We start from the raw sequence: 21,708 nt of genomic DNA, 5'->3' as shown, positions 1-21,708 counted from the left end.
AGCCGTTGGACATGAGGCCGCCGTCGGCCAGCAGGGAGCCGTTGCCCATCAGGCCGCCGTCGGCCAGCAGGGAGCCGTTCTCGTTGTTGCTTTCAACAAGAACTTTTAGGGAGAGAGCTGATGCCTCAACATTCACTTCATTGGCTTCCACTGTCACTGAAATAAAGACATCCGATGTGTCACATTATGACACCAGGAACCTGAGCCGTACACAAACTTGCATTTTTCCAAGAGTTCAGCAGAACCTGCTCACCTTTTTTATACTTTCTCACAGACATGGCCTCACGTGAATAGTGAAGTGTGAGGGCCTTCTTTATGGAGGAGAGGTCATCGGGAGGCAGATCTAAAGTACAAAAGAAATTTGGTGTCAGGAAGGAGCTCAGAAAATCTCAAATGTTAAAATAGTCACCAACATTCTTACCTCTCATTCTCCTCTGTAGCCCGTTAGCGCTGCGTTCAGTTGAGCCACCAACAGGCAAACAGGAGCCTATGGACACAGTAGTTTCTGTTCAGCAAATGTTTTTGCTGTTTGATTGCACATAAGACAAACTTGTCACCGCTAAATGGCATTTCAGGAATGAACATACCTAACTTTAGCTATACTCAACTACCAATTTATTGAATACAAGCTTCAAACAGAACAAATATAAATACCTTTGGTCAGCCAGACAGTCAGCACACAAATAAACAAGGCCCAAAAAGCTCCCATCGCTTCAGTCACCAACAGGAAATGCTACCTGTTGCCACATGGCAGGTTAAATAACCCCATCGTGCAGTTATCACAGCTGTTGCTGATCAGCTCTAATTGGCTCTCTCTTCAGAGAGTCAGTGCTAGTTGAGATGCAGCCTTTCCTGTGAAAAATATTATACAATCCATCAGATCATAAAACTCTGAGAATGTTGTATTTATGAATTTGATGACTGTTTTTTGATGTATGTTAAGGAGCAATCATCATTTTAAATACAATCTCGCTTTAGGTCCAAACACTGACAATGTTCCATAAATGTGGAAAATGGAAGATTTCAAAGACACCCCTCCTTTTCAGACAACTAGTTGCAATGAAGGTTGTATTTGGGAGAGGACTATAAAAGATGAACAGCTTCCAACCCAACACACTCTCAAGATTTCTTTGCAAAAGGAAAAGTCTGGCCAAAACAATTTATTCTGATTTACAATACTTCAAATTTTGCATTTCTACTCTACATGTATTCATCTGCTATAGTTACTAGTTACTATTATGTCAGAATAAAAGACTGTATATCACCATCAGCCACCGTCATTAGAATCAAATGCATCCTCTCTGGACATTGGATACATGTAGCTAATTCCACAGCAATCCACCTGATAGATGTTGAGCCACAATGCAGTTAGCGTTAAGCTATACGTGTCAACTTACAAAATATGATTATAGATATTATAACCCTGCACACAGGTATTGTCTGATTAGAGCTCCTAATGTTGAAGGAGCACAAAGCTATTCTGGCATTTATGTGAGGTCACCAACCTCCATGTACAAGCTTTGGGGCTCTTTCTGCATGTGCTGAAGATAAGATGTGAAGCTGCAGGCCTTCAAGGTCAGTAAGCACAGAGACACCTGTGCTCTCAGTTGACCACAAGAAAAATCTGCGCTGTATAAATATTCCGTGCAATAAAAAGTCTGTATATAAAATATTTTTACTTGTTTCATGTTCCTGACCATTTATACTTGTTTTTACTAAGTCTCTTGTTTGCACCATCTACTATGCTGCAGTAATCCCGTACATTTTTCCACTGCGGGACTACAGTACAGAATCAAATCCCAGGATGCACTTTGTCAGACCCCATTAGTCTTCCCCTCCCCAGAGAAATAAGGAAGCCAAAATATCATTAAAGAAGTTTTATTCAAAACAGATATAAGAGTACGGACAAGCAGAAAGACGCTACTGATTAGCCGCCGCCCAGCAGGGAGCCGTTGCCCATGAGGACGCCACCGTCGGCCAGGAGGGAGCCGTTGCCCATCAGGCCGCCGTCGGCCAGCAGGGAGCCGTTGCCCATCAGGCCGCCGTCGGCCAGCAGGGAGCCGTTGCCCATCAGGCCGCCGTCGGCCATGAGGGAGCCGTTGCCCATCAGGCCGCCGTCGGCCAGCAGGGAGCCGTTGCCCATCACGCCGCCCATGAGGGAGCCGTTGCCCATCACGCCGCCGTCGGCCAGCAGGGAGCCGTTGCCCATCAGGCCGCCGTCGGCCATGAGGGAGCCGTTGCCCATCAGGCCGCCGTCGGCCAGCAGGGAGCCGTTGCCCATCACGCCGCCGTCGGCCAGCAGGGAGCCGTTGCCCATCACGCCGCCGTCGGCCATGAGGGAGCCGTTGCCCATCACGCCGCCGTCGGCCAGCAGGGAGCCGTTGCCCATCAGGCCGCCGTCGGCCAGCAGGGAGCCGTTGCCCATCAGGCCGCCGTCGGCCATGAGGGAGCCGTTGCCCATCAGGCCGCCGTCGGCCATGAGGGAGCCGTTGCCCATCAGGCCGCCGTCGGCCATGAGGGAGCCGTTGCCCATCAGGCCGCCGTCGGCCATGAGGGAGCCGTTGCCCATCAGGCCGCCGTCGGCCATGAGGGAGCCGTTGCCCATCAGGCCGCCGTCGGCCATGAGGGAGCCGTTGCCCATCAGGCCGCCGTCGGCCATGAGGGAGCCGTTGCCCATCAGGCCGCCGTCGGCCAGCAGGGAGCCGTTGCCCATCAGGCCGCCGTCGGCCAGCAGGGAGCCGTTCTCGTTGTTGCTTTCAACAAGAACTTTTAGGGAGAGAGCTGATGCCTCAACATTCACTTCATTGGCTTCCACTTTCACTGAAATAAAGACATCCGATGTGTCACATTATGACACCAGAAACCTGAGCCGTACACAAACTTGCATTTTTCCAACAGAGTTCAGCAGAACCTGCTCACCTTTTTTATACTTTCTCACAGACATGGCCTCACGTGAATAGTGAAGTGTGAGGGCCTTCTTTATGGAGGCGAGGTCATCGGGAGGCAGATCTAAAGTACAAAAGAAATTTGGTGTCAGGAAGGAGCTCAGAAAATCTCAAATGTTAAAATAGTCACCAACATTCTTACCTCTCATTCTCCTCTGTAGCCCGTTAGCGCTGCGGTCAGTTGAGCCACCAACAGGCAAACAGGAGCCTATGGACACAGTAGTTTCTGTTCAGCAAATGTTTTTGCTGTTTGATTGCACATAAGACAAACTTGTCACCTCTAAATGGCATTTCAGGAATTAACATACCTAACTTTAGCTATACTCAACTACCAATTTATTGAATACAAGCTTCAAACAGAACAAATATAAATACCTTTGGTAAGCCAGACAGTCAGCACACAAATAAACAAGGCCCAAAAAGCTCCCATCGCTTCAGTCACCAACAGGAAACGCTACCTGTTGCCACATGGCAGGTTAAATAACCCCATCGTGCAGTTATCACAGCTGTTGCTGATCAGCTCTAATTGGCTCTCTCTTCAGAGAGTCAGTGCTAGTTGAGATGCAGCCTTTCCTGTGAAAAATATTATACAATCTATCAGATCATAAAACTCTGAGAATGTTGCATTTATGAATTTGATGACTGTTTTTTGATGTATGTTAAGGAGCAATCATCATTTTAAATACAATCTCGCTTTAGGTCCAAACACTGACAATGTTCCATCAATGGGGAAAATGGAAGAAGATTTCAAAGACACCCCTCCTTTTCAGACAACTAGTTGCAATGAAGGTTGTATTTGGGAGAGGACTATAAAAGATGAACAGCTTCCAACCCAACACACTCAAGATTTCTTTGCAAAATGAAAAGTCTGGCCAAAACAATTTATTCTGATTTACAATACTTCAAATTTTGCATTTCTACTCTACATGTATTCATCTGCTATAGTTACTAGTTACTATTATGTCAGAATAAAAGACTGTATATCACCATCAGCCACCGTCATTAGAATCAAATGCATCCTCTCTGGACATTGGATACATGTAGCTAATTCCACAGCAATCCACCTGATAGATGTTGAGCTACAATGCAGTTAGCGTTAAGCTATACGTGTCAACTTACAAAATATGATTATAGATATTATAACCCTGCACACAGGTATTGTCTGATTAGAGCGCCTAATGTTGAAGGAGCACAAAGCTATTCTGGCATTTATGTGAGGTCACCAACCTCCATGTACAAGCTTTGGGGCTCTTTCTGTATGTGCTGAAGATAAGATGTGAAGCTGCAGGCCTTCAAGGTCAGTAAGCACAGAGACACCTGTGCTCTCAGTTGACCACAAGAAAAATCTGCGCTGTATAAATATTCCGTGCAATAAAAAGTCTGTATATAAAATATTTTTACTTGTTTCATGTTCCTGACCATTTATACTTGTTTTTACTAAGTCTCTTGTTTGCACCATCTACTATGCTGCAGTAATCCCGTACATTTTTCCACTGCGGGACTACAGTACAGAATCAAATCCCAGGATGCACTTTGTCAGACCCCATTAGTCTTCCCCTCCCCAGAGAAATAAGGAAGCCAAAATATCATTAAAGAAGTTTTATTCAAAACAGATATAAGAGTACGGACAAGCAGAAAGACGCTACTGATTAGCCGCCGCCCAGCAGGGAGCCGTTGCCCATGAGGACGCCACCGTCGGCCAGGAGGGAGCCGTTGCCCATCAGGCCGCCGTCGGCCAGCAGGGAGCCGTTGCCCATCAGGCCGCCGTCGGCCAGCAGGGAGCCGTTGCCCATCAGGCCGCCGTCGGCCAGCAGGGAGCCGTTGCCCATCACGCCGCCCATGAGGGAGCCGTTGCCCATCACGCCGCCGTCGGCCAGCAGGGAGCCGTTGCCCATCACGCCGCCGTCGGCCATGAGGGAGCCGTTGCCCATCACGCCGCCGTCGGCCAGCAGGGAGCCGTTGCCCATCACGCCGCCCATGAGGGAGCCGTTGCCCATCACGCCGCCGTCGGCCAGCAGGGAGCCGTTGCCCATCACGCCGCCGTCGGCCATGAGGGAGCCGTTGCCCATCAGGCCGCCGTCGGCCAGCAGGGAGCCGTTGCCCATCACGCCGCCGTCGGCCAGCAGGGAGCCGTTGCCCATCACGCCGCCGTCGGCCATGAGGGAGCCGTTGCCCATCACGCCGCCGTCGGCCATGAGGGAGCCGTTGCCCATCACGCCGCCGTCGGCCAGCAGGGAGCCGTTGCCCATCAGGCCGCCGTCGGCCATGAGGGAGCCGTTGCCCATCAGGCCGCCGTCGGCCATGAGGGAGCCGTTGCCCATCAGGCCGCCGTCGGCCATGAGGGAGCCGTTGCCCATCAGGCCGCCGTCGGCCATGAGGGAGCCGTTGCCCATCAGGCCGCCGTCGGCCATGAGGGAGCCGTTGCCCATCAGGCCGCCGTCGGCCATGAGGGAGCCGTTGCCCATCAGGCCGCCGTCGGCCAGCAGGGAGCCGTTGCCCATCAGGCCGCCGTCGGCCAGCAGGGAGCCGTTGCCCATCAGGCCGCCGTCGGCCAGCAGGGAGCCGTTCTCGTTGCAATCAAGGTTGTATTTGCTAGCGTTAAGCTATACATGTTATCAACTTATAAAATATGATATATTATAGATATTATAACCCTGCACACCCACGGAGGTGTTTGCAGTTATTGTGTCTGATTAGATCGACTCATGTTGAAGGAGCACAAAGCTGGGATTCTGGGATTTATGTCATCAATCTCCATGTATTAATGTGTCGTGATGTTTGTATGAAAGCTTGCGACGCTTTGGGGTTTTCTTTCCGTTTGTGCTGACAAGATTTGAAGCTGCTGGAGCCATTTAAATGTTGACAAAGTGGTCAACCTTTGACCTCTATAACTGTCAATGCAGACTGCACCAGAGTAACAATCTTAAATTGAGTCGTCCTCACAGCTTACCATACCGTGGTATTGTGTTTTATCTTATACTTTAAGGACTCTATGATGAAAACCACAAGTTATACTCCTCAGTCAGTCGGTACATACAGTCAGGCAGTTCACATGAACATGTTGACGATGATAATACTGTAGAATTATCCCAATGAATGATTGAAAGAGAATGAACAAAAATTCAAAAAACAAACCTTGGCATGTTTTGGGTTTTAACAGCGTATTGAAGAGGCATGTTGGCCTAACTTTTCAGCATCAAGAAGGGTTACACTGTCCAAGTACAAGTTCACATCCCTCTTCCAAGGATGCTCAATCCTCTAAATCTATCATTTCAACAACAGAAATTATATTTTCAAAACAGGTTAAAAATATTCTTGGAATACTTTTGCCAGACATCTCACAACTTTTCAATTTGGATTCTAGATCCTGGGCTTGTTTGTATCACACGTCAAAGGATTACACTTAAGCGTGCACTTAAGTGGCAGTTTAAGAGTCAAAAAGTTTGTTTGTTTGGTGTGAAGAATGCAGCACATTTATCAAGTGACATCCTCACAGCGAAGTGTAGGAGTAACATTTAAGAGCAGTTCTGTGGCGATCACGTCGGCTCTGCAGAAACAGTCAATTCGAGACAAGGACCTGTCGGCCACATTGCTCATGTTTTTATTAGGTGTATGAGAAAAAGTAAAAGTGAAGGAATTATATCTTTCACTTTAAAGGGTAGTATTCCCAAGACCTGTGAATACATGTAAATTATGTGGAGTTCCCCTTTAAGTCCAAAATATCTGTTGTCAGTTTCCAACTAAAACACAGACATAACATCCAACAGGACTAAAAAATAACCTCATTCGCAGGTTTTAACAGAATTCAATCTCAGCAGTTTAAAAAAAAAAAAGCTTTATTTTTATTTAACATAAATAAGCAAACTGTGACATTTGCAAGGAAATGTGTTTTCTCCACTCTGTGAGTGCGTGTGTCCTTATCAATATATTCCATAGCTGTGCTTCTTTCCATCTCTGTATCTGTCCAGGTAGCGTAGGGGCTGTCGATGGGGGTATTTGACCTGTGGAGGGTGGTACACTGGAGGCCGGATGAACTCAAACACTGGCTCCCTCATGTCTACAGGGAGAAGGAACAGCAGAGAGGCTTCATGGTTACCAGACATGCGCACACACAACCTTGTTGTCCTAAAAACTCAGAAAGGAAAATGTCAGAAGACCAAAGTTGCGCTCGGTCTGTGAGCGTTAGCGTGACTCACTGAGTGTGGTGTGAAAGGTGTCGGTGACGGATTCGTCCCACTGGCACTGGAAGAAGGACAAGCCTGCAGGTGTCATGTTGTCCTGGTGCTTTCTGTAGAAATCCATCGTCTTAAATGAGCGATCCACCAGAGAATGGCTACGGGGGAAGAGCCACACATGCTTAGTGTCTAAGATGCTATACAAGAACATGCACTAACACGCCTTAATGTTATGCTTGAGAATACAGTTCATGATCCTGTGCAGCAATGAGTGTACAAGTACATGTGAATAATGCGGTTATATTTCATATAGCTCACCATGGCGACGGCCTGACCTCCTCCTGGAAGTTGATGGGTCCGTCTTGCTTGAAGAGGACATAGATGTAGCGGTGGAAGCCCGTTCCTCGTGCAGGGAACGGGGGCATGTAGTGACACAGCTCTTCCCCGGCCTGCACTGCTCCGCCCGGTATGTTCCCCCTACAGAAACACAGGTCGTTTAAGGCGGTAGTCGTTGAAAATTCTTTAAATTGCATTTACTCCCAAGAAAATCTAAATCAATGGATATGCAAATGCCGTCAACGTTTCACTGTTGGCCACAAGAGATCTCCTGCTTCCCTGAAAAGTCCACTCTTAGCGTCTGTGCACCGGAGGTTTCAAGTTTCCACATCGCTCCGATCACACCGTCAGCTGCATACTGGACCAGGATTGGCTCCCAAAATCCTACTTTAAAACGCTCTTCTAGTTTCCAACCCAGCACTTACATTATTATGCACAGTGAAGCTCAAATATTCAGTAAAAAATAAAACTAAAAAAACATTTTGGGGACTTTTATTTCAACTGAAATTGAGCATGAATTGAAAAAAGGTAAATTGATGGCAACTGTAATTTATGTTTGTCATCAATTATATAATCACATTTTTAAACCTGCCTGTAAAAAGAACTTGTGCTGCACAAATTAAAGCACAGTTGACTTTAAGTACTCACACTTGCCAGTGGACGTATTCTGCCTCGTTATCCAGAAGATGCTCATCTGAAAAAGACGACATGTTTTTTTTAGGCGGCCCGTACATGTCGATTCATTCCTGAAAGGCCTCCTGTTGTAGCTGACGCTGACCTGGACAGGTGAGCAGAACGGTCCACAGGGAGCCCTCCTCCGCATCAAAGGCGATTTGAGGGACAGAAGCTGCCTAGACATACAGAATACAGGGAGGGGGTGACGTGTTGGAGGACGCAGACAGAAAGTTTAACTTCAAGGGACCTTGGTCTTTACAATATCAATTACAGGCTATATTAGAGCCCTGTAAAACCGCCAGTCCATTTACGTACTTCTGTTGGTGTCAGCCGATTCCCATAATGCACTAGACCACTGTTGTCCTGGCTATAGCAGACCCGGAGAGAGACTTGAGGAAGGAAATATGCCATGGGGAAGAGATCCCTGAAGACTCCGTAGTGGTCGGCCAGTCTCTTTATATGAAACGGACCGCTGCTCTTCTCCCACCTTTCCTGCACTCGATCCAGAGGGATCTTAACTGGTGGGGTAAAGATAGGGAAAATAAGTTAACGAATATATTCACTTATCAATTAGAAACGCTTTGGTATTCCTCGTATCGTCAAAGTGTGTCAGCTTACAAGTTCGCAGACGACAAGCCCTCTCCAGCTCCACGTTCTTCTTGTTCTCCTTCATCACCTGCTTCCGCTCCCTCGCTTCTTTGGTCCTGCCGGGTCGATAGTACGGAAGTCCAATGTCCACTTTCTCAGCACCTGCAAACAAAGCAAAACCCTCATTTGCATTGTTGACTTCACAGGTTTCCTCTGGGACAAAACACAATTCTTGACCAATCGTTTTGCCATTGACAAGTTCCCACCACTGGAGAATCCCCGTCAACAGCAGGTCCCTCCTTCGTGTCTCACCGTGCTCAGGGTCAGTCCTTTCCACGTAGCTCTTGTAGGTCTTCCACCAGGCAGGCTGGTTCTTTGCCTCCTCAGCTTGTTTTAAGTAACGCGTGTAGCTGCGATACTTCTCTACTGACTCCAGGTTTTGAACGTCAATCTCGTCATTAGGCATTGGACCCAAAGGTGGTACCTGCCTGCAGAGGAATGCTGTCGTGTGGACACATCCCCACCAGTCAGTCAGTTAGTTAGTTACACAGCACTTCCGTCACCTTTCATGTTTGGTTCACACTGGCGGTTTATCACACACAATATAGGATGCTATTTTCTTGTTGGTTCTTGTAAGTAACCGCTATGTGAGATAGGTAACCATGTCAGTACTGACATTCACTATTCCCGAGCTGGGTTTTGTATCTTGTTCTTATGTTTCCCTTTCAAAACAATACACCACGTTAAATTGTCTCATTTGTCTTTGTCAGTTCGCGAAATGTCTTTCTCCACAGAAGAAGAAGAGCAAGAGAGCGTGGTAACGGATGTAACCTGTCGTACACGCAATACTGAATGGAGCCCGGACACGAATACCGGAATGTGAACATAAATAGAATTTAGCAATGTCGTTACAATACCTGTCGAGACAAATGTCCTCGCATTATTGACCCCTAAATCTGTCCCAGTTCGCAGGGCAGCGACGCAAACTGTGCGCAGCGCCATCTTGGAGTGATTTATTTTTCTTTTTTCCCCAGAAGATACGGTGGCCGAGAGAAGCAAAAAGAGTCCGCGCAAACGTAGCTGTATTTGTTTTCTGTAGTATTGACAAACCGTAGTCTGCTAGCAGACACTAACGACAACATATTATGTTACATTTTCTGTATTTTAGCACACATCTATAGTCTGGAATCAAAAACAGAGCGGTATAGTTGTGGGTTTGTGATAATAATCAGTTACTTTATACCAAACAGATTTGTCTGCAATGTTACAAAACAGCAAATGAATGGCAGCAGACATGTTACTGTAAAAAATATAACACTGTAACAATAGCAGTGTTACAATGTATCTCCGTGTATTACATGGTAGTAACAATGTAGTTAGTGTTAGACTCTAATTAAATGCGTTTCTCAATTTTCCCAACAGCGCATGAAGGCATCATTTTTGCGTCTGTCGTCATCAGGGAAGCTTCGTCTGACGACATTCAGTGTTCACACAAATGCCGTGCACGAATGTATTTATCTGTTGAGAGGGTAAGGCAATATATTGTGTCGTTTTATATGATGTATAGGGTTGTGCTTAAAAGTGAGCGCTTATTTACAGTCGTCACCAGACTGTTGTGACGTGTTGACGATTATTATTTGTCCCTACGTTCTACAGCAGCTAACGTCCACTGACCTGAATCCAGGCTAATGTTAGCAAACGTTAGCTCTTCTTTCTATTTGGCTGAGTTAATGTGCGTTACCATTTGGACTGAGCCTTGTATCGCTGCTTGTCCGTGGCTTTGATAACTGGCACTAACAAAAATTGGGGCTGTTTAATTGTTTTTTTAACCCTTTTGGGAAAGTCCTTCTTCATAAATGGCTTGAAATGTGATACTAACCTGTTAATACAGACATAATACACAGTTATGTTACATTACTGTCATGGTGCACGCATACGATACACTTATACATTGGAGTTCTATCACATCATGACCAACCTCGTCCTTCTGCTCTCTTTTTCACAGAGATGGCTGCTCATCCTTCAGAGATGGAGTCTCAGAATTCAACCCTGAACTGCATCGTATGCCTGGAGCGTTTCCGGATCCCCGTCACCATCCCCTGCGGTCACACCTTCTGTGAAAGGTGCATCACCGTTCACTGGGACACCAAGAGCAAGGCCGATATCGGACCTCGGTGCCCAATCTGCAACGAGGAGTTCGCCACCAGGCCCATCCTCAAGCGAAATGTGTCCATGTCGCTCTTGACGGAGGCTGCAAACAGCACCGGCCCCTCCTGCAGAGAGTCGCTCATGAGGGGAGGCGAAGGGGCGAGACCCATGCTGCTGTGTGACCGCCATAAAAAGCCTCTGGTTTATTACTGTCGGCAGGACAAAATGTCCGTGTGCTGCGAGTGTGGCATCTCAGAGTGCGCGAATCACGAGAAGGTCTTGTTGGAGGCCGAAAGGGAAAATCAAGAGGTAAAGTAACACGATGCCGCCACGGTTGTGTAGCTGGTGTTGTAACATGGATCGCCGTTCCATTCACGACTCACTGCGGTATCAAAGGGCACTGTGATTGTGACTGTGTGAAGTGTCCAGTCTGACTCTGACGTGTGTTCTTTACAGCTGCTGCTGGAAAGGAAGAGTAAGGAGGTCGGGAAACTCATCGAAGAGACGAAGAAAAGTATTGTGGACTTGGCTGAGAATATCAATCAATCTAAGGTAAACAACGTCACAAACGTTTCCCTCTGTGAAAGTGGGTCCAAGGCTTAATCCAACTCCTACTGTGTGTTAAAGTGATCCCACTGTGACTTTTCATCAAATGTTTTTCAAGCGGTGTTTACTCTGACCTCCTGCTGCTTTTCTCACACACTATCTGGGAAAAAAAGAATTCGGGCTGGACACCGTTAACCACATGAGGCCAAGTTCCTCAAAGCAGGCTTGGGAAATGATTCTCCACTTTCCAATCAATAGGTGACCCTTCAGCAGACTTCTTCCTGGGTCAGTGTCAAGTTCTCCTCCCTGATTAAAACACTGGCTGAGAAGCAGGTGGCTACAGAGATCTTCATTGAGGAGCAGAAAGAAGCTGCCATCGCCGAGGCGGAGGCACGGCTAGCTGAACTCGAGCAGCGCTCCCAGATACTGCGAGAGAGCCAGGGACAGATAGCGGCGGTGCATGACCTCTCTGATACCGATCTCATCAAGGTTTGTACCTTTACGCAACCATTTGGCTCAAATGGAAAGACTGTGATGTCACACTACGGCTATATTGCACTGAAACAGTGAGATGCCCCCCTATCTGCTGACATAAGGAGAGAAGAACATCAACTGCTAAACCATCGAGGCTTTCTTTTCAAATGCATATCTCCTCACAGGAATCGATGGTCCTAGAAGTTCCACGTTTCAAAGATATTCCCACAGATGTAACGCCAAACCTCCCAGAGCGATTGAACGCCGTCACCGACGTCCTGAGCCGAGTCTCTAAGCTGGTGTTTGAGGACCTAGAGAAAGCCGTGAGCGCCGCCGTGGGTCCGGACGAAGACGGTAACACGATGTTTCCCTCGGTGGCAATTTAGCTTGAATTGCCAGCGGTTTGTTCCCCGTTCTTCGCTCTGTGTTCTTGAACTTGTCTTTGGCCTCCAGGTTTTCCTCAGGACAAGAAGCCGATCCTAGCTGTGGTTCCCAGTCCAGCCACTCCGTGCCACCCGGGTGGGAAGGAGGGCCTCAGCGCTTGTAAGTCCTTAGTACCAATTATCAACCTGACTCTCTGGTTCTTCTGGATGTAATTCATGTGCAGAAGCGCAGCAGGGCAATAAGCTCCAGTGTTTGGATGACAGCAATGTTATTCCTGTGACCATAGATTGACTTTGTAAGTCGAAACAGAAACGCACGCTAACACTGTGGATACATCTGTTCCCGCTTCAAACCATCTCATTCCTTTCTTCCGCATGACAGACCGGTGCGCTCTGACCTTTGACCCCCGCACGGCCAACGGGCACCTGTTTCTGTCCCAGGAGTTCCGGAAGGCGGAGCACCTGACCTCCGGGCCACGCCCCGTCCCGGCTCATGAAGCGCGCTTCGACCACACGTGGCAGGTGCTCTGCTTTCAGGGCTTCACTCGTGGACAGCACTACTGGGAGCTGGCGGTGTCCAAGCCCTGGGCCTACCTCGGGGTAAGGAGCCTCGCGTGTCGTGTGTGTACGCTGTTCTTTTGAGAGCGGTTCATTAAAGCTCCGATATTCAGGAACACTGGCCGAGTTGAACAGGAATCACGATCTTAAAGGGTTCCCTCCAAAATCAAACATCCATGTCTTTCCTCTGACCCGTAGTGCCATATATCATGCCATGTTTCGGTGTGAGTTGCCAAGTGTGCCGTAGAAATGTCCACCTTCTCTGAAATATAATAGTAAATATTACATATAATAAATATGTTAAATGTATATTTGTTTACATGAGCACCAAAAGGACACAGGCAGCGCTGCTCCAAAAATCACGTCCAGTGTGAGCCCAGTGTTGCAATGAAAACCCCGACGTGCATACAGTTACACGTGGAAACATTCGGGTTTGCAGACGACGCGACTCCGTTTTCCAGAGCCAGTAGTTCTGATTTGATTGGCTGATGGTCATGGATGAACGGGGGAAAGTCTGACAAACTTCATGGATTACAAACAATTATAACTGAGTCAGTTAAGAGGTACAGTTGCTAAAAAAGTATTTTGCAGGTGAAGCTTGTCTGAAATCTGCTGAGTGGTCATTTTGGAAGACCCAGCCATTGCCCTTTTGTCATTAATATTGGCGTTGCTGCACAACAGGGTAGCACTTCATTTCTGTAGGTGATCATCTGACTTTTCCTCCAGGGTCTGCTTCCTTTGTGAGGCACACAATTCACTCCCCCCCCCCCCCCCCGCTTCTCATCAGGTGACCTACGAGACCATCCCCAGGAAGGAGAAGGGCAAGCGGTGCATGGTGGGTATGAACGAGCTGTCCTGGAGCCTGCAGCTGGACCAGCATCAGCTCAGCGCCTGGCACAACGGCCGGCGGGAGACTCTGGCCGGCCTCTCGCAGCACAGCCGCATCGGCATGCTGCTGGACTACGAGGCGGGGACGCTCACCTACTACGGAGACGGGCAGACCAGGCTCCACGCCTTCCACTGTGCCTTCAGCCGGGAGCTGTTCCCCGCCTGCTGGATAGGTGAGGGGGTCAGCGTCACGCTCTGCTCCACATGAGCGGACTCATAAAAGGGAAGAAGGGAGCTCAGTAATGAGAAGCACTATCAAACACAGGCACTCCCAATCCCCTCAACTCAGCGTGTCAGACTATTGTACTTTCACGACACAAAATTCATTTTCCTTGTTTCACTGCAACACACATCGTTATAAAATCCATCGAGGGATTAGTTAGAAACCAGAGAGTACAGTACGGCGCCCGACTCTGGTCACCTCTGAAGAAATAGTTCGTTTTTGGGAGATGTGCTTCTTCGCTTTCTTGCTGAGAGTTAGATGAGAAGATTGATACCGGGTGGTGAAGAAGCTACAGCCAGTAGCCGGTTAGCCTAGCTTAGCATAAAGACTGGAAACTAATTAACGCATTACCTGGCAACCAGTGGAGACTACAGGAAGTAGAATAAATAGTCCACAACCTTCCGTAAAACTACAACCTGTCGTTTTTACACTTTTCTTTCAACGAGTTAAAATCGGTGAGCTTTAGAGGTGCTGGTTGGTGACTTTTGTTACCCGTTAGGACAGAGCAAGGCCAGCTGGTTCCAGTCTTTAAACTAAGATTAGCTAACGTCTGATTGCTGTAGATTTATATTAAGCTGACACACTTGAGTTGAATCACTCTTATCTCAGCCAGGAAGTGAATAAGTGTATTTCCTCCAGGCGTCTCCAACTGACCACTGCCGAGTTTGTTTATATCAAGTCTGCTCTTCTAATGTGGGGATGGAAATAGATGAAATCCTGCCTGGGCTACACTGGCACACACATATAGCCGTATGAGAAAGCCAGAGACCTTCTTGCATTGCTGCTAGAAGCCATTTCTTGAGGAATTCAGTAATACATCACCCTTGCTGTCTGGAAATTCTGGTTCTACTTGAATTTTTTTAATGTTATGTTCAAGTACTGGCCTTCAAGTGGAAAAAAAAAAGAAAGAAATTGCTCATTGGTGCACAAACCTTTCACAACTTTTTTGGTTTCTGGGCAGAATTCCCCCTCAGAACGATGTGAGCCAGTTCATAATGTGCATACGGGACAATAAGCCACAGCAGGGTGTCGTGAATATAATTCATTTTATTCGACACTGTCCCTTTAAAAGTACAACGCCCTCTGTTGTACCATGAGCACCGTAGGTGGGCTGAACATTACTACTGAGACTACAGGGCTGAGAAAGGATCTTGGGATTTTAGCACGAATGCACAAACGAGTCGCCGGCCTGTAGTTTTAAACCGTTGATGCTGAAAGTGTTGTGATGGAATCTGCTGTAATGTACAAATGTTTTTAATGGACTTTGGCCTTTTAAAAAAAAAATCATGAGCACTTAATGTGCTGAATAGCTGTGACTTTGAGGCACTTGAGGCTCAGGACGTCATGCGTCAGGATTTGGGAAGCTGCTGTGGATTTGCACAAGTTGTCCGAGACGCAGACGAGGACTACCGACTCGGAGAAGGGAAGAAGCACACTTCCAATGCTGTTTTAGCCTCGTGGCATGAAACATAACCCCTGGTGCAGACTCTCGAATATGTTTATGTTGAGTACGCTGATGCACCGCGCTGTGTTTTCAGTGGAATAACCATCAATTTGTGATTTCGCAATGCTCGGTGTAGAAATAAAGGCAAAGAAAGTGTTTTTTCACATGAATCAAGATCCATTTAATAAAATCCAATCCAATGCATACATGCATGAGTTGAGATCATGCTTTGTTTTCCGTACTTGAGCCATTTTACATGAATTATTCAATAAATTAGTTTGAAATAAATACAGAGCTTTATTATTATTATTATCGTACACACAGCCATGACAGAGCGAACAGGAGCCCGATGCATAGCATTCTGAGAGTGCAAAGAATCAGCCACGGATGTGCCACAGATACAGGATACAGATAAGTGACGAAGGAGGATGGAAGCGGAGAGACTCCGATACCGAGGTGCTCAGATCAGATTTAAAGACCGACCCCAAACTGGGAGGAGTCAAGACCACAACCACAGGAAGTAGAAACAGTGAGAAAGATCTTGTTCGTTTCTACGATGTCTAAAATGTACATAAGAAGAATGAGAGGTGAAGCAGGCTGGCGGTGAGTCTGACCATTTGTTTTCTCAAAATGTTCAGAGGCATGACAAAACAGGAAGTGACATCATTGGGTAACTGCTCTGCTCTTGCACATTGTAAAGATAATCCCTCCTGGCAGTGCGGCCGCCCTCGCTCTCTGCTCTAATCCAGGATCAGGGATCGACTGCGTGGGCTCGACGCCGCTCTAATCTTTGTGGTCCTCTCGTCCACTGAAACACGTCAACGCAGACCAGGCGGCACTGCAACCCGCTCCCTTTACAAAAGTTCGTTTTTCCTCTCGGTTAGTGTTCTCGAGAAAATATCTCATTTTGAAAAGTCAACATATTAAACGCCTGTACACACAAATAATAGAAAAATAAAACACTGCATTCAGCTGGCCTCTGAATAGACTAATTAACATTGTTAGATCCATTCTAGTTTAATAGACAGTCATAGAAAAAGTCTAAGTGAGTGTCACAACTCGGCTGAATCTGAAGTTTGGAGTGGCGGTATGATTCTTGGGACACCTGCAAGACAGTAGAATGGTAAAATAGCTCGTCAGGTTACAAAGTTTTTGTCAACCACATTGAAGGGAAAAAAAGCCTCTAAATCCAGAACAACCCTCTTGTTTCCCTCAAAGGTCGCGACCAATACTTCTTATTTCCATCAAGTAAAAGGTGCTTCTGTAGAGAATGGAAAATATTACAATATAGGAATAATTCAAATGAATGTGAGAAGGTGTAGGCTGAGGTGGGAAAGCAATGGAATGAAAAGGTGGAACCACACGGACTGAGTTGGAAGGTGAGAAAGAGGGACCCACGGTGAAAAGGAAAACATTGGCCTTCCTGATGTCCGGTTAATGGAATGAAAAACAAGGTGATCCAGTAGGACAGCGATAACAAGAGACAGAGAGCAGTGAGGGTGACATCAAGCAGGTCTACTGGTTCTTCTTGTCTTCTGGTGGGGAGTAGGGAGGAGGCTTGTCCTGTGGAGAGAGCAGAGTTATCAGTGAAATCTGGTCTGCACTTGCTGAAAGGGCCACTAGCTGGCGCTCGATCGCAGAACTCGAGGAGGATCGATTCGTTTCACTGAGCCATCCACAGGGAGGGTGCTTTATGGGTGGGAATTACAATTATGCAACTATTGAAAAGGTCTTTAATAAAAGACCAGAAACAAATCTGTCTGTTTAAAAACGTTCTATTGTATCTTGAACGCCATCCATTCAAGCATTGCAAAAAAGGCCCGTCAGGTCGAGAGCACCTAAAAAGCACCCGAGCGGACGCCATCCCTTTATTTCTAGCGCCATCTGCTGGAACACTCCAACACCACAGCTTCACTGATGCTATGCATTTGTGATAGCGCACAGCTTTAGACCGTTTCCCAGCCTTCATTCAATTTGTTGCTCCATTAACAAATGGAGAAACGTAACACACACTGGTCACTCTAGAAAGGGCACAAGTGGCAATTCAACAGCTACTGTGCAAAAGGTGAGTGATGCTCACTAGCTCATACTAATATATAATAAATAAATAAGGTGGTAGGTAAATCAATGCAACATCAGATGTGCAGCAGAGTGACGGAGAGACGCCTACCTGTGGCAGGTACACATGTGTAGGAGGCAGTGTGGCTCCGCTGGCGCTGGCTGCTGCCTCGGCTGCTTTGGCCTCCGCTGGGACAGAGAGGAGGAGTTTACGATCAATACCTGGGATATATTAGAGGACTGAAGCTAAGCAAGCCTGAGGTACAAAGGGTGGTATAATGTGAGGGAGGGAAAGGGAATTAAAAAGGCATTGATCATTGGCTGATCAACGCATTAACACCTGGAGTCAACTGGAGTCAGAGACTCTTTGCCAGGGAGCCTCACCTGCTGCTGAGGAGGGGAGGTCAGGGTCGTGGGGGGGCTGCTGGCCTAGAGGAGCAGAATAAGGAGGCGGAGGTATGTAGGCCGCAGACGCTTCAAACGCTGGAGGGTTGGGGTAGAATCCACCTGGATAGCAGATGCACATAGCTGCAGATTAGACCAGCTATACACTGAACACTCTCACACGAGTTGAAGGAGATTTGTATCCAGGTGACAATGAGAACGGCTGCGATTATTACAGCCCCTACCCGGTGGAGGAGGGTTGGGGTAGGAGTAGCCGGGTGGAGGTCCAGCAGGGTACATCCCGTTAGCAGGGGGAGGAGGGTAAGCGTAGGCCCCGTTGGCCATGTAAGGGCATCCACCAAATCCAGCAGTCACTGGTTGACCTCTCGACGCTGCAAGACACAAAGCAGCAAGAGAACGCAAGACATGAAGAAACAACGGAGACCAGTCCGCCAAAACATCAGTACGATAACAAGAATACAAGCTACTGGTAATGTGGCTTTGGAAGCATACCCTGAGCTGCGACCTGCAGCATGTACTGGCCAAACTCTATCGCTCCTCCAGCAGCAAAGATGAGCTTGAACATAGCACTGCCCTCCCAGCCACCTGGAAGCGACAACACAAGGAGGGAATCCCTGGAGTTACTGTGTGCCCCACAGACTAACAGACGCAGAAGACCACATATACCTGCACACATATACCTACCTCCAGGCTCTGAGCTGACGGTACCCTTGATGTAGTTAGCTCCCAATACAGGTTGCTTGATCTCACAGCCCTTTATTAGGTAGAAGGGCATCATGAAGGACTGCAGCGTGTCCCGCCCTTTAGCCACAAAGATCACCTGAAAGAAAACAACAGCAACTAACATCATCTCAGCACTCACCTGAACCCATGAACCCCACTCCCTTATGAGACTTGGGGAAAGCTAAACAGATTGTTGTGTACAAGCTGTCAACGGTGGCAGTAAGAGGCTGTGGCTGAATCACAGATAGCACATCTGGGTCATGTCTCTCACCCGGTATGGAGTTAGGTAGATGCTTCCCTTCTTGCTCTTTCTGAAGGCTTCAGGCAGACTGTCCGCATCGCAGAAGACAAGCTCCACGTTATCATAGTTCATCAACACACTGGGGACAGAAACAGACACAATCAGTGGATCACACGATGATTTCTATCACCTCCTTTTGTCAATGTACAAAAAATAAATAAAATGTATTTGACTCAAACACCACAACCATAATCTTTCACTTTAAACAGCTTAACACATTAGATCACTGGGTTATTGTGCAACTGTCCAGTTACTAAACACGGCCCATGAGTTGGTTTCAGCAAACAGAACCAGCGTAAAAGGATTAGGCCATCAGTGACAGGGCTCACTACTGGTTCTGGGTGAGCTGTAATGTGTTTATCATTGCGCTCCGCTATGTTCGAGAAGCATCTGTCACCGATGTTCACGTAAACGACTCGCTGTGACTTGGTCTGGACGGCGCAAAACAAAACAAAGGTGTTATAGTAGCGCGGGACAGAGGACAGGCGGCAATGCAGCAGTTAACGCTCCGGCACAGTTACAAAATGATTCAGTAACATCTCGCCCTCGACAGGTTTGTCTAAATGTAACGTTTCACAAGTAAACATGGATGCAACCACGCGAAGCCTTCTACAGCTGAGCGCAGTGACGCTATAACAGGTTGAAGGCCACGAGTCCGAGACCCCGGTTCCGTAAGAAGCAACCCGAATATTCTGTTAACAAACATGGCGTTTTAAACATATATGTGTATGTTCGGTGTCGTTTTGCACTGATCACAAGCCACTCTTCAATTCTGCCTATGTACCATAAAGCACTTTGTTAAAATGACAATTAACGTTATATAATGACAGAATTACACCAGGTTGCATGACAAATAAGCTAACCGATGCTAAAAGTTGCCGTTTGGCTGAAGTTAGCGCAGAGTTAGCGGTAGTTAGCTGTCGTTACTGGATATAAATGTGGAATTTAACGTTAAAGTATCTTCTCCGAGGAAGTTATCAGAGACACGTGTTTGTCTTTAGTTTTACATGAGTATGGTGTGGTCTGTCTAGTTGACGGTAACCGCTAGCTAGCCCCGTTGCACCCGCTACCTTTCACTGTTGTTGATGATGACTCCGCCGGACTCCGAGTGGTTCTGGTTCAGAGTCATGTCGACCGGCCTCCAGACTCTCCGACGACTAAAAGATGACCGGTTGTGTTCCTCTGCCAGACAACGTATCTACGGGCCTTTCTGCCGCCTCGGTAGCTTTCCTCTCTGCGTTGATAACGGTTGTTGTGAAAATGCTGCTCGGTTCTGATGTTGGTGCACCTGCCCTTCCGCCATTCGCGTGAACCGCCCACCGTGTGACGTCACGCGTCCTTAAAAATGAAATGCGTTTACCTGTTTGTTTTTTTTACAGTCTGTTGTTTCTTGAAATAAAATGTGTTTTCATTTTTCTGAAAAAGTACCCATTATGTTTATTTAATAAATAGTGAGTCAGTTTAAAATGTATTCAATGAATGGTGAGAAATAATGTGTAAGGTGAGTTAAACAGTCAGAGAAGTCTACACCGAATACACCAGTATTATCCTGGAACCTTTATACACTTAATATTCTGGAGGGATATTTTGAGCATTTTACAGACACAGATATGGACAAAGACATGGACATATTGTTTTCTTTGCGCAGTTGTTAAGACTACTACTATTTAAAAAATAAGAAAAAGAAGAATGAAATTTGTAATTTGTACTCACAGTTACACATTCTGTTAATCAAATAGGAAAAAAGAGAGGCAAATGATACTGTGTTAACTTACATTTCATGTAAACTTTAAAATATGCCACAAAATGTTTCCTCGTAATGCATCTGAATACATTTGTATGTACCAAAGTTTCTATTCTGTATGTGTGTTTAAATGCATCTATTTTTAGTTTGACAAATATCGGCGCATAACAGTTATTGATATATGTTTAGTGCATATCCAGTAGAACGCATGTGCCTCTTAAGTAACAGCTCTTCTCAGAATGAGTCAAGGAAAGGAGAGCAGTCAGGTTGCAAAAGTACCCACGTGCTTGTGAAAGATGCAAGAAGATGCAACTTCATGGCGTGGGTTGGCAAACAATAGTGGAGGTCTTTGTCTTTCTGGCCGTCTCTTTGTCTCTCTCTGACACACACACGGTCCCAACCACAAAGTGGGACTGAATGGAACTGACCTTTTTCTGTGTAAAATTATATAAAAAATGTAGAGTAAGTTGTGTCAAATTGAGTGGGTTTTGGACTGATGGTCAGACAAAGCAAGCCATTTGAGTATGTCAACCTGGGCTTTAGAAAATTGTTGCGGCCATTTAAAAAACAAAATTTCAATCAGACATTTTATTGACCAAACAATGAATCAAGAAAAATAATCAACAGATTCATGAATGATGAAAATCGCTAGTTGGCGCCAAAATCAAAATAAATATTTTCTATTTTGTTGTCATTTTCCAATAAAGATTCCATAAAGATGTATTTAACATCCTGCTCTATGCAGCTAAGAATTCTCACTTTACATTTGCAGTATATCTTCGATTTATATTCTTTTACATCAATACACTCACACTACTTTTTTTTTAAATGGTGAAGGGTTAGTGTAAGAGCCAGCAAAATGAACGAAACAGAATCAAAAAATGTATTTAAATGCGTATAATACATGTAATTGGTCATAGAAAAGATGATACTGATATACATACAGAAATAAATGAATGAAGAAAAGATATTGAAAGCCTTCGGATAAAGATGTATGTGTCGATAGATGTGTCTGTAATTACATGTTAGAGTATTGACAGACTTTACATCTCAGTGCAGTGGCCATAATAGTTTCATGGAGTAAATCAACTTTG

The 21,708-nt window shown here is 46.4% G+C and overlaps 3 protein-coding genes across 4 annotated transcripts; 1 reads left to right on the top strand and 2 right to left on the bottom strand.

Moving 5' to 3' along the window:
* Positions 1 to 6,741: 6,741 nt before the first annotated feature.
* On the bottom strand, positions 6,742 to 9,731 carry mrpl38 (mitochondrial ribosomal protein L38). Its single transcript, XM_079293903.1, has 9 exons — positions 9,637 to 9,731; positions 9,032 to 9,220; positions 8,750 to 8,881; positions 8,447 to 8,649; positions 8,235 to 8,307; positions 8,105 to 8,150; positions 7,439 to 7,597; positions 7,142 to 7,278; positions 6,742 to 7,002 (listed from the first exon to the last, which is right to left on the bottom strand). The coding sequence occupies exons 1-9, from the start codon at positions 9,719 to 9,721 to the stop codon at positions 6,866 to 6,868; spliced, it is 1,161 nt and encodes a 386-aa protein (XP_079150029.1). The 5' UTR covers positions 9,722 to 9,731; the 3' UTR covers positions 6,742 to 6,865.
* Positions 9,732 to 10,175: 444 nt separating this feature from the next.
* On the top strand, positions 10,176 to 15,547 carry trim65 (tripartite motif containing 65). The gene is made up of 8 exons (XM_079293040.1): positions 10,176 to 10,248; positions 10,725 to 11,176; positions 11,324 to 11,419; positions 11,672 to 11,902; positions 12,073 to 12,241; positions 12,341 to 12,430; positions 12,653 to 12,870; positions 13,616 to 15,547. The coding sequence occupies exons 2-8, from the start codon at positions 10,727 to 10,729 to the stop codon at positions 13,922 to 13,924; spliced, it is 1,563 nt and encodes a 520-aa protein (XP_079149166.1). The 5' UTR covers positions 10,176 to 10,248; positions 10,725 to 10,726; the 3' UTR covers positions 13,925 to 15,547.
* Positions 13,951 to 20,163, bottom strand: wbp2 (WW domain binding protein 2). 2 transcript variants are annotated; one of them, XR_013772942.1, is made up of 9 exons: positions 19,941 to 20,163; positions 18,841 to 18,949; positions 18,531 to 18,666; positions 18,339 to 18,431; positions 18,071 to 18,217; positions 17,826 to 17,948; positions 17,554 to 17,630; positions 16,782 to 16,946; positions 13,951 to 16,488 (listed from the first exon to the last, which is right to left on the bottom strand). XR_013772942.1 is itself a non-coding variant. In XM_079293041.1 (8 exons), exons 1-8 carry the CDS (start codon positions 19,997 to 19,999, stop codon positions 16,899 to 16,901), a joined length of 792 nt encoding a protein of 263 aa, XP_079149167.1. In that variant the 5' UTR covers positions 20,000 to 20,163; the 3' UTR covers positions 13,951 to 16,898. The 2 variants fall into 2 exon arrangements, 1 of the variants encoding a protein (XP_079149167.1); XM_079293041.1 differs by having other exon boundaries at positions 13,951 to 16,946.
* Positions 20,164 to 21,708: the final 1,545 nt, after the last annotated feature.

The sequence above is a fragment of the Melanostigma gelatinosum genome, assembly GCF_949748355.1.
Source record: "Melanostigma gelatinosum genome assembly, chromosome: 21".
Taxonomy (NCBI): Eukaryota; Metazoa; Chordata; class Actinopteri; order Perciformes; family Zoarcidae; genus Melanostigma; species Melanostigma gelatinosum.
Note: the sequence above shows the minus strand (reverse complement) of the source record. Positions and strands in the feature narration are given on the sequence as shown.

What these genes read in the sequence shown, in the direction of transcription:
- trim65 (XM_079293040.1), top strand. Translation starts at nt 10,727, where the DNA reads ATGGCTGCTCATCCTTCAGAGATGGAGTCTCAGAATTCAACCCTGAAC. An exon ending in GAAGGAGGGCCTCAGCGCTT is followed by an intron (nt 12,431 to 12,652) that starts GTAAGTCCTTAG and finishes TCCGCATGACAG; the next exon opens with ACCGGTGCGCTCTGACCTTT. An exon ending in AGCCCTGGGCCTACCTCGGG is followed by an intron (nt 12,871 to 13,615) that starts GTAAGGAGCCTC and finishes GCTTCTCATCAG; the next exon opens with GTGACCTACGAGACCATCCC.
- wbp2 (XM_079293041.1), bottom strand. Translation starts at nt 19,999, where the DNA reads ATGACTCTGAACCAGAACCACTCGGAGTCCGGCGGAGTCATCATCAAC. An exon ending in CCTCCCCTCCTCAGCAGCAG is followed by an intron (nt 17,631 to 17,825) that starts GTGAGGCTCCCT and finishes TCTCTGTCCCAG; the next exon opens with CGGAGGCCAAAGCAGCCGAG. An exon ending in CACATGTGTACCTGCCACAG is followed by an intron (nt 16,947 to 17,553) that starts GTAGGCGTCTCT and finishes CTCTCTCCACAG; the next exon opens with GACAAGCCTCCTCCCTACTC.
- mrpl38 (XM_079293903.1), bottom strand. Translation starts at nt 9,721, where the DNA reads ATGGCGCTGCGCACAGTTTGCGTCGCTGCCCTGCGAACTGGGACAGAT. An exon ending in GGCTTGTCGTCTGCGAACTT is followed by an intron (nt 8,650 to 8,749) that starts GTAAGCTGACAC and finishes TTACCCCACCAG; the next exon opens with TTAAGATCCCTCTGGATCGA. An exon ending in ATCGGCTGACACCAACAGAA is followed by an intron (nt 8,308 to 8,446) that starts GTACGTAAATGG and finishes CTGTATGTCTAG; the next exon opens with GCAGCTTCTGTCCCTCAAAT.